The sequence below is a fragment of the Nicotiana tabacum genome, chromosome 13, assembly GCF_000715075.1.
Source record: "Nicotiana tabacum cultivar K326 chromosome 13, ASM71507v2, whole genome shotgun sequence".
NCBI classification, from domain to species: Eukaryota; Viridiplantae; Streptophyta; class Magnoliopsida; order Solanales; family Solanaceae; genus Nicotiana; species Nicotiana tabacum.
The window spans coordinates 41,540,551-41,552,065 of record NC_134092.1 but is presented as its reverse complement, the minus strand read 5'-3'; the positions used below and the strand labels follow the sequence as shown (position 1 = coordinate 41,552,065).

General features: G+C 37.8%; 1 protein-coding gene, 1 long non-coding RNA gene and 1 pseudogene across 2 annotated transcripts; 2 read left to right on the top strand and 1 right to left on the bottom strand.

Annotated features, from left to right (window-relative positions):
• Positions 1–1,319: 1,319 nt before the first annotated feature.
• Positions 1,320–4,311, top strand: LOC142167829 (uncharacterized). The gene is made up of 3 exons (XR_012697990.1): positions 1,320–1,573; positions 1,663–1,855; positions 2,466–4,311. It is a non-coding gene; the product is annotated as an uncharacterized LOC142167829 (long non-coding RNA).
• Positions 4,312–5,182: 871 nt separating this feature from the next.
• Positions 5,183–6,968, top strand: LOC107809710 (uncharacterized; annotated as a pseudogene).
• Positions 6,969–7,689: 721 nt separating this feature from the next.
• On the bottom strand, positions 7,690–10,805 carry LOC107809711 (20 kDa chaperonin, chloroplastic). The gene is made up of 6 exons (XM_016634377.2): positions 10,617–10,805; positions 10,331–10,503; positions 8,669–8,848; positions 8,429–8,584; positions 8,243–8,320; positions 7,690–8,130 (listed from the first exon to the last, which is right to left on the bottom strand). The coding sequence occupies exons 2-6, from the start codon at positions 10,490–10,492 to the stop codon at positions 7,957–7,959; spliced, it is 750 nt and encodes a 249-aa protein (XP_016489863.1). The 5' UTR covers positions 10,493–10,503; positions 10,617–10,805; the 3' UTR covers positions 7,690–7,956.
• Positions 10,806–11,515: the final 710 nt, after the last annotated feature.

Below are 11,515 nucleotides of genomic sequence, written 5' to 3'. Positions count from 1 at the left end.
GTTTAGGCTATGATATGCCTTGGATTGATTGCTAAGCTTCTTGCTGTGATGGTTCTTATATTTGTACCCCTGTTGTGAGCTATTTGAGCCATGCTTGAGGTTCCATAGAGGTTAATTTCCTGATTGAACCTATAATTGTTACTTTCGTGATGTATTTGTCTGATTTGAGCTATGATAGCATATTTTGCACATTCATACACCTTAGCATATCACCTTGTGATATTCAGCATGTGACCACACCGGACGAATTGTGATATCGAGCTTGTGACCATGCTGGGCGAATTGTGATATTGAGCAGGTGATCACGTCATGCAGGTTGTTATTAGTAGCACGTGAGTTGTCCGTGTAGCACGTGAGTTGACTATGCGGTTGATATAATACTGGCACGTGAGTTATCCGTATAGCACGTGAGTTGTCCGTGCGGTACATATATTATTGGTTGTGAGTTGTCCGTGCAGCGTAAATATAGATCCACCCCCCTCCCCCCAGGGTCACCTTCTCATGTTCCTTCTTGATGGTGTACACGTGGTTTGAGAAAAGTTGATCAGTGGTTTGGTTCGGTTATTGAAATTCTGAGGAAAAGTTGGCCAATGTTTGATTTGGTTATTGCATTTCATCTTTACTTGCAATTTGTTTGGTTGTTTACCTGATTTATTTGCATATCTTCTTTATATGTTTGATTGTTGACCGAGCAAAGTACGTTAAGTTATTGTGTGCACTAAGGTAGTTTTATCTGTGATTCGTGACTTGATCATATTATTGTTTTGTACTTCTTGAAGTTATAAATTGTACAGGTGATTAGCGAGTATCATTTATAATTCTTGCTTCTATTACCTCACCGAGGTTAGTTATGATACTTATTGAGTACATGGGATGGGTCGTACTCACACTATACTTCTGCACCTTGCGTGCAGATCTTGGAGCTGAGATGCTGTGGATGACGGGAGTTGGCACTAAAGATGTACTTGCTTGGCGGATATAGCTACCACTTGTCCTTGGTAGTTTGAGATTCAAATTCTATTTATGTACATTCCAAACATCTGTTGTATTTATTTTCATATCAGCTTTGTAATCTAAGTCTTAGTTGCTCATGACTTGTACTACCAATCACTAGGTTTTTGTATGGAAATTCAGTTATTTCACTTATTGATTTCTAACTATTTTTATTAGAATTGAGTTGACTGTTATTTGATTTATATAAAGGATTGGATTAGGTAACATCATGACTAGGTCGATTTTGGATCGTGACAACGTAATTTCAGGTCAACCAAAACGACACCTATTGACTATGGGGTGGAGTGCCTTTGTTTCCTCTAAGAGACTCTGTGCCGGTGATTCTGTCCTTTTCGCAAGGTAAGGGAGAAAAAGCTTTACTATGATGTGTGACAGTCATCTTGTCACTAAACTCAGAATATTTGTTGTAGAGAAGAAAAGTCATAGCTTCTCTTAGGTATAAGACGAGCAAATAGGCAACAGCCTGCCCTCTCTTCATCTGATATATCTAGTAACAACATGCAGATTGGGGTCCTTGCTGCTGCAAACAACAGTCCATTTACTATATTTTGCAATCGAGGTGCTATGGTAAACCTTTTATTTTTTATTTTTTATTTTCTGGTGAATGGTATGTGACATTACCTATTTCATTCCTTTTGATGTTGGCAGGGCTAGCCGTGCTGAATTTGTGATTCCTCTGGCCAAGTATAATAAGGCAATGTACAACCATGTTTCATTAGGCATGAGATTTAGGATGTTTGAGACAGAAGAGTCTGGAGTCCGTAGGTATAGCGATACAGTAACTGGTACCAGTGACCTGGATCCTGTACGATGGAAGAACTCTCAGTGGTGTAATCTTCAGGTAATATTTTTCAGTCGGAAAGTACTTTATATCGTCTGACCTCTATCCACAAGCATAGGCTTAAAATATTGCTGGCAGACCTCTCCCATTTTCTGAACAAATCCTTTTGTCCCTTGTACCAATCTACAAAAACTTATATTCAAGCACTTTTCTCCCCAAGTACTAGGTTGTTATCCAAATTAGGAGGTTCACCTTGCTTATGTCTTCATGATATTATGAAAAATTAAAATCATCTCATTTTCTTTTTGCACTTCTATTAACATTTACAGATGTTCTCTATATATGTTATTCCCTCCGTTTCAATCCATGTGAATCTTTTTCCTTTTTAGTCCGTGCCAAAAAGAATGACATTTTTTCTTATTTGGAAACAATTTACTTTTATGTAATGATTTATAGCCACACAAAATATATGTGTCTTATTTTATATCACAAGTTCAAAAATCTTCTCTTTTTTCTTAAATTTTGTGTCCAGTCAAATAAGTTCACCTAAATTTGAAACGGAGGAAGTATTAAATATCATGCTAGTGTGTTTACCTAACATTTATGTATGATTCCAAAGACTTCTTGGTAGTATACATTAAAATGCAGTTTATAAATTGTTTTATTTTAGGTTGGATGGGACAAATCAACTGATGGGAAACGTCCGAGTCGATTTTCTATTTGGGAAATTGTGCCAGTTGTGACTCCTTTTTATATCTATCCACCTCTATTTTTCAGGCCCACGTTCTCTAGACCGATCCTGGAACCTAAATATGATTTTTTTAGACTTAAATAATTGAAATGAGTGAAAAAATAATATTATCATCAAATTATATATAGCATCCTTTTTAAAGAGAGTTATACCTTAACGTCTACAAATGACTTATCCCAATTACCATAAATAATTTCAAATGCACGTTTGCGCCCGAGAAATGTCTTTCTTTTAGTAATGGTACAGCCATATTCCTGATGGACGGATGTAGTGTACTCTTTGATCTTGTACTTTATGAACGCTTCAATGTGTGGAATCAGGACAAGAGAAATCAAGTCAACATCCAAGTTGAAGTGATTCCCACTGAAAGTGTCCATTTCACAAGTGTGGGTGCCAATGTATTTACCCACTTTCCACACACCTGTTTTCTTCTTGCTCGCACGCAGCATCTAATGACAACCCGTAAATCATCTACGGCAAATAACCTTGTATAAATCCGGAGTTGACTTCCATACCGTCATCTCACGACACTCTTTTACGCTGTATATTTTTGCCGCCCTGCTTAGGCGCGTTTTATCAGGAAAAAGCATACCCTTTTGTCAGCATCGTTGGTCTAGACTCATCCCATATTGCTGTCCGAATATTGTCAGTATCCCTTGTGAGGGCATTCATATCCGACAAACTTGGCAAATGATCAAGGTAGAGAATCTCCCTTGAATGAAACGGCACTTGGGACTCGTACACTCTTGGTCTAACGAGGGGTGGAGCATGCTCCCTTGTCAAATCAGGTCCAGCATTCTCTTCCTCTTCATCACCACCCTCGTCAGGTAAGGGTGTGTCATCTCCGGACTCATTGGCATTGTTGTCATAATCACTGTTCTCTTCTTAACTCTGTGCATCTGCCAGATCCCGATTAAATATGTCGTCTTCGGCCAATTGAGTCAGGACAAGAGGTTCAACTTGCTCGTTTTCACTGCACAAACAACAAAAAAATGAGCTACTCAAATTGATAAATACTTTACATATAGTTATATCACTTCACTTACAAGTCGTAATGTATTGACATCTCATGATAGACATTATCATGTTGGTGATGACTCCCGGATGGACCACCGTGATCCAACACACCAGAACTACGCATATTCCAACTTGGCGTGGGTTCATAACTTGTAAAATTCATATCTAGCCGGTACCCCCTGTGGAATATATGAGTGTTAATACAAATTCAATACAACAAAAATAAACATCGTAACACAAAGGAAAATTGAAGTTTACCTCTCGTCTTGTGGATTATGTAAAGTAGGAGAGAAATTATTTTCTCGCTCCTCATTCGCCCGTGGAGATAAGTTTAAACCAGGCCAAACTCTTTCAGTCGGAACCTGTTCGGCAAAAACTGCTCCAGAATAACCACCCGATGACTGAGGGTTATCCCTACTTTGCGCAACCTCATTATTGCGAACGTCTTCAACTTTCACGTACATTTTCAATATTTTTATCAAAAGAAATTCCCGGTATTCATCCGGAGTCCTCAAAAAATAACTCAAAGTTTCATCATCCTCGATGTTAAACTCAGCGTAACAAGCAACCCCTTGCGGAGTGACAGAATACAGATATCTTCCGGTTACTTTAAGGTTCACCGAACGTTTGCTCACACTCATTTTGTTACACAACAACGATACCAGTCTATCGTACTCCATTGTAAGTGGCAACTTAACATGACACTGTGGAGATAAACTATAGCTCACTGAGTTATTCGCCACCACAACCTCACCCCACAATATAATGAAACCCTTACTTTTCGCTCTTCAGACATTATGACAAAATGCTTGAGAATTTAAATAGAAAAAAAAATTAACAGGAGTTGAGAATATTTCTGAATGGATTTTTGTAAAATCCTTAACGCCTTTAAAAAAGGCAATGCCCAATCCGAGGGGTCGAATTTTTTGAGGTATAGCGCCCTTAAACGGCGCTATACCCATTTGAATTATTGTTATGTCAGTTAAGCGTAGAAGGGTTATTGGTGAGCCCACAAAATATGTATAGCGCCGTTTATAAAGGCATTATACCTGGCAGTCTTGTTAAAGTCATACCATAGCGCCTTTATAAAAGGCGTTATACATATAGCGCCCTTTAAAATGGCGCTATATATAGTTTGATCACAATGTTTTTTTTCACTCATTTCTGTTATTTGAGTTCAAAAAAATCACATTTAGGTTGCGAACTCTCTCTAGACAGCCAGGTTTTTTCTTGTCAGCTACTCAGCCTCGTCATCTCCTATACTGTTCCAAAAAGTCAAAAAGAACTAAAATGGAGTCCCTCTTTGAGGGATCACTCTTATTAAACGGGATTTCATTCTGAAGAAAAGAATAGATGTTCCTTGTCTTTTGTTTTAACGTGTTGCAAGTCCGAAGCATTATAAAATTGGTGAATGATGTCTCAAGATTGTGCATAAATTTAATCTCAATGGTGTAACTGTACTTACTACTTTCTAGCAGCACTCCAGCAACTTGTTATTCAAATGATTCATATTCCTCACAGCTGCAATAGTGATAGATTAGTCTACTGTAATTCTCCTCAAAATCCTCAAAGTGTTAGTAGGTGACGAGTGTGATGTAGAAAATGTTTGAAGGAGGGGGATGCCCTGGAGAGGTGATGAATTTAGTCTAAAAGACGTTACAAGCTCCTCAATATGCCCTAGTGTGAGCTTAGTACAATGGATGAGCAGGCAACAGAGCAATCATATGCCAGCTTCACAGTCAGGGTTACTTCCGAATGCCTTGCTCGGTAACTTTGGCACAGATGACCATTCTAAGTTGTTGAACTTTCAGTCACCTACATTTCCTGCACCAGCTCTCCATTTCAACCAAGTGAATCAATTAAATCAGCAAGATAGTCAAATCCAGCAGCCTTCTTTTGTGTGGCCTCGGCAGCAGTAATTGTTACACTCTACAGTAGGCATACAGCAACTGCAGCATCAGCAAGTGCAGCAACAACAACAGCAATTGACCATGAATTCGCTACCTGTAAATCATGGTGTGGCCTCAAACCAGACTCCAAATCAAAGTTTACGGCAAACAGCAATGTGCTCTCAGCTTCAGCAGCAACAACTACAAACTGCTAATAGCCTAGCAAAGCAAAATGGTCCCGGCAATAGAAATTCTTGTACAGCAAGTTGAACAGCAATCTAATCTCTTGTATAAATCCCAGCAGCAACAGACGGTATTGAAACAAGATCCTCTAGAAATGTTGAGGTAAAACTTAATGCGGAAGCCACAAGAGAAGCCATCATCACAGCAGAACCTTCCCGAGCAGCAGCTGCAACTACAGCGTCTTCAGATACTGCAACAGCAACCCCGGCTGTTATCACCTCTAAACTCTAGCTTGGAACCACAGTTTCACCAGAAACCGAACTTGCTATCACAAGGTCTTCAATTTTCTCTGCAGCACTTAAGTTCCACTAGCACGTCCAAGCATTTGCAGTCTCCTCAATATCCTGTTAACACACTCCAAGACGAGCAATTGCTGTCAAATCTGTTTCTGGTCCAACAGATGAGGATGCTCCTTCATGCTCGATCTCTCCTGCAAATAGTTTCCAGATCTTCCCTACAATCTTCCTGACTAGGAAACAGCAAGGGCAAGCCATAAAAGCAGAGGATTCAGTACTTCATCATTCTCAAGAGCTTCAATATAAATCTGAATTTCAGATAGAACATGAGTTACCAAGCTCAAAGGGTCCAGAGCATACTGAATACAGAAAAACGAGGCTCCGCGGGAAGAACTGTAGATGTCACTCAGGCATGCTCTGGCACGTATGTTTGGAATTGAGGGACAGTTAGAGGAGCCACAAAGAACTGATGGAAGCTTGTCTATGTAGATAACGAAAATGATATATTGCTTCTTGGGAGTAAGTATTGGTTGTTTTGGTTATACTATCTTAATTGCTTGTAATTATAATTTCCCAGGAGATTCATTTTTTGCTCCTGTTCGTTCATCAGCTGTGTTCAGAGCATCAAAATCATCTCTTCTGCTGAAGTGCAGCAAATGAGCTTGGATGAATATTTAGGTTAATTTTCCAGTACGAAACCAAGCCTAGAATGGTACTGACAGTGGTCATGAATGGAGAAGACACTGCGACAACAAGCCTGCTTCATCATGAAAGTGTTTTGGTTTCAGAAATTAGCTTGCAAATGCCTTTTCAACACGCAGCTATCAAAGGCAGATCAGCACCTTCGGCGAGTTAATCCTTGTGTTTAGGCAGTTTGCAGGAGTGAAAATTTGAAGTCTTGTCGTCTTTAATACTTGACATGAAATGCATAGCACGTTTAGGATATTGTGATCTGTACATATATCGCCACTACAATATAATGCGTAATAGCTTAGTTCTATTGCTCCTTTCTGGAATATTTACTCATATTTAATTGACGCGACGATCCAGTAATTCTTATTGTAAGATGTAAATCTCATTGTTTCTGTCAGATGAGGTTGAAAAGCAGTTCATGTCTATCAAATAGGTATCAATCTTTTAGTAATGCTGGCACAACCACACAATAGAACCACCGTAAAACTCAGGAAAACATGTACAGGTTTTTTTTTTTGGGGTACATAAACATGTACGGGTTTATGCATATGCAAAAGAATCCGTCGATATTTAAGTATTTCAAACATTTTAACTAAGTTATGTAATCGTTAAAGTAGGTGACAATTATTTCTTAAAAGATTTCCGCTCTCGTCCCTGCTATTACCTAGGACCTACTCAAGAAGATGCTAGTAACTTGGATGAAGGTTTGCAAACTCTTATGATTAAAATGCTTGATTTCGTGTAAAACTACGAACAAATAATTTACCATCAATGAACTCCTGTCACCGTTTGTCAAGATATAAGATCCAAAGATAATTTATTTTTTTTGGTTAAATTCCAAAGATAATTTATTGATCACCGACACCTTCCATAATGTCTTTTCTTAGTTTTACTATTTACTAGTCACGACTGATGATCAGAAATATTCTAATGTTAAAAAAAATTAATTTATGGACAGAAATCAATTTCCCTCGTATAACTGTCAGTAAAATTTGGGAAAACCTGGATTATTTAGAAACCATTATTGGCAATTGTCTTGATTCTTCCATGGGAATATCTGCAAACTAAAAAAATAAAATGTGCGCTTTTTTTAATTAATAAGTAGGGGTTCCGACCCTGAATAAAAGAAGAGGGGAAGAAAAGGGCACATATAATTAGATTTGAACACTGCATCACTTGGTTGCAGAATGTACTTCAAAAACTAGATACTACATTTGGCACTAATCATTTTTTAACTTGCAAAAATTCTACTCCACAATGTGAAGGCAACATTCTCCCGCGCTGTGAACGTCCATTGGAGCCTTTGGTATTGGAACGAATGGCTCAATCTATCTATGAAAGCACAGCCATTACATCAGATGCCCTCAGTGCAATGTACTCAGAACCATCAGCACCTTTGAATTCATTGCCAGCATATTTGGAGTATAGAACTGTATTTCCTGTGGATACTGATAGTGGTTTCCGGTTCCCTTCCTCGTCAAGTGGACCAGGACCTACAGCTATAACCTGAAATTTAAATTTGGAAAGTGTTCAGAACAAATCTCAACTAAAACAGGAATCACGGGCATAAGGATGCAAGTATAGATCATTGTAGCAAATTACTAGGTGTATCTTTTACCGTGCCAATGGAAGGCTTCTCCTTGGATGCTTCAGTTAATAATAAGCCTCCAGCAGTTTTTTCCTCAGCCTCGGCGACCTGAGTAAACAAACATAGTTAGCAATCTTACATCATCTAAAGGCTGCAGGAAATGAGAATGCTTGAAGACTTGAAGTAAAATATCCAGAGAAGAACATGAGGCCTAACCTTTATCAGAACTCTGTCATTCAAGGGCTGCAGATCCTTGATTTCATCTGTCTCGAGAATACCAACAATGTCATCCTCCTTCAAGATGAGGTGATTTGATCCATTGAACTCCACCTCTGTTCCCGCATATTTTGAGTAAACAACTTGGGTGCCAGTCTACACATAGTAAGATCGCTTGAGAAAACTGTCAATCATGGATAGAAGCCAACATTGAGCATATTACTCAATCATGATTATTACCTTCACACTAATGTCCACCTGATTCTTCCCAACTGAACGACCCTCCCCAACAGCAACAACCTCACCTCCTTGAGGTTTCGACTGTGCTGTTGTTGGAAGTAGGATACCACCTACGGTCTTTTCCTCTACAGTCTTAATCTTCACCAAAACTCTATCACCCAAAGGCTTAAGAGAAGTGTACTGCAAGAACAGCAGCAGAATGTCAGCAAGATCCAAAATTAAAATCCTTAATATGACCATCGGAATAGCTTAAATGACTACATCCAGTGAACCAATATAATTGTCTTGATATAATTATTACTTGCAACTAAGAGAATTACAGTTTCCTTAACAAAATGAACGATGGATATGATAGTATGATAACTGTGCAGAGAAACAAACACCCAATTTAAGATGAGATCCGTCTACACTTGATATGGATAAAAGGGTAAACACGGCGAAACGGGAAAAAAATCAAGAACACACTAGCTGATCACACCTAATTCCAAATGAAATCATCTTTGGACTTCAAATATGTTCATTCAAAACAACAATTATCAATTCGGGCAAGAGACATCTAAATTAGCAAAGAAAGCACAGTTCTTTCCTCATATTTCCACAAAGACCAGAAACCACAAAACACACCCAATAGTCAATAACCCAAATTACAAACATGTTACACAATTTTACCAGGCACACCAGACACTTTGTCAAACAGAGCATTTAGCAGAAAGCACGAAGTACTTTGCATAAGTATTACGACAACTCACAACAACGACAACTATAACCTTAATCCAAAACTGGCCACTAACTTTATATAAGAATTAAGGATGGAATTTGTATTTATTGAGAATAAATAAGATAATCAACATTCATGTTGAGAGCAACAAATGTTCTGCAACAATGGACTTTAAAATCTGACAGTGTACGTGTAACTTAGAAACCAATCCAAAGAGTAGTGGATATACCAAACAAACTACTACTGCCTAGTTATTCTGCTACACTTTTGTATGACACAAATAGACAACAGTAGGCTAAAAAGTCAACCATTTATTGGTAGACACAAATCTCAACACACCTTCTGAGCAACCCGATGATTTTTATATTTATTGAGAATAAATAAGATAACTGACATTCGTGTTAACAGCAACAAAAGTTCAGCAAAAACATGGACTTTAAATTTGACATGGTAACTCAGAAACCAATTTGGAGAGTAGTGGAAGTACCGAGCAATCCGCCTGGCTATCTGCTACACTTTTATATGGCATCATTACTTATTCAAAGATTCCAACACCTTATCTTACTATATATTATCAGGAGTTTAAGTTCTATGCATTGATGATGTAAAATGTTTATGCAATCATGTGGCAGGTAAATCTATTTGCTACGCATTTATCGCTAACCTAAGATAAATGGTAAGTCACCTGCAAAAATAGGTTAATTATGTGTAACAATTCATTCCACTAACTTGAATCCTATTTTCAATTATAAAAAAAAGGTGATTTATTATTTTTTAGGTAATTTTAAGTAAGTAAATATTACTATTAATAAGAAATCACTATCTGATTGAAACAAAATAGATGCATCAACTCTAGAACATAGAATACTATCAGAATAAACAAAGTAAAAGAATATATTTCAAGAATGGTGGAAAAAAAGAGAGAAGAAAGAAAATTAAAATACTTTGGGGGCTACAACAGTAGCAGCCTTGATAATAAGTCCACGAAAGGACCTGCTATTCTGCTTTAAAGATGCGACATTTACAGTAGTTGTGGACCTAAGCCCTTCAAAGGATGCAAAACCCTTGACAGAAATGGAGGATGCAGTTAGCTGAGTTGTTGCCATTCCTTTCTGAGCTGAATGGAAAAACCCAAGAATTGAAACAATTTATGTATGCTGAGCAACCAGAAGCGAAAGAGTAAAGTAAGGAGAAATCAAGAATTTGAATGGATGATAATGGAGGGAGTACCTGTGATAGGAAGGAATTGGGGGTGATGACAACGAAGAAAAGGATCTTCTACTAGGGACCGAGGAAGTGAGTGAGGACTGAGATGTGTGGTGAGGTTGTAGAAAATGGAGTAGATATTGGATAGCGAAACCCTAGAAGTCGCTAGAGGGGATTTGAGAGGGAGTTTTGTGCAAAGATAAGATGATTCTAGAACTTCCCAAGAACTCTTTATGTATGTGTGAACTAGTGAGGTTATGCCCGGGCTTATCCTGGGCCCAACGGCTACGTGATCAATTTGTGTCTAAAAGTATATCTTGATTTAATTGTCTCTCCGCCGATCCTCGTGGTAACACCAACTTGGTACCATTCAGAAATCTTTTTAAGTATGCTTTTATTTGACATACATTATTTATTATTGTCATTACAAAAGTAATTAGTATTTTTGTAATTAAAATGGAGGGCACAGCGGTACAAAGAGCCAAGCCATCAGAATCAGACCCGTAAAGGTCTCGTTTTTTTGTTACAAAGATAGTTATTTGTTTACCCTCAAAATCGGATAACAATTGAATTTATATTTGGTTTTAAGAATATGTGGATTAATTCAATACGAGTGATTAATAGCGTTAGATTAAACAAATAAAAACGTAATAGATGACCAAACCAATGATAAGGGTGATTCCGAGCTCGGTTGATGGCCCGATGAAGAACATGCCCTCGATTCCAAGCTTATACTTATGAAGAACTTAAGAACAAGAATAAGAACTTTGAACAACAAAGAGAATTGAAATAAATTGCCTTGATATGCGTGTTACAATGTGTCTTATGAGTAATAAGTTTTTCCCTTTATATAATAGGGGAGTTTTACCCTAAGTACAATTCTAAAAAAGGTAAAAATCTTTCGTTTTAAAAAATCACTGATT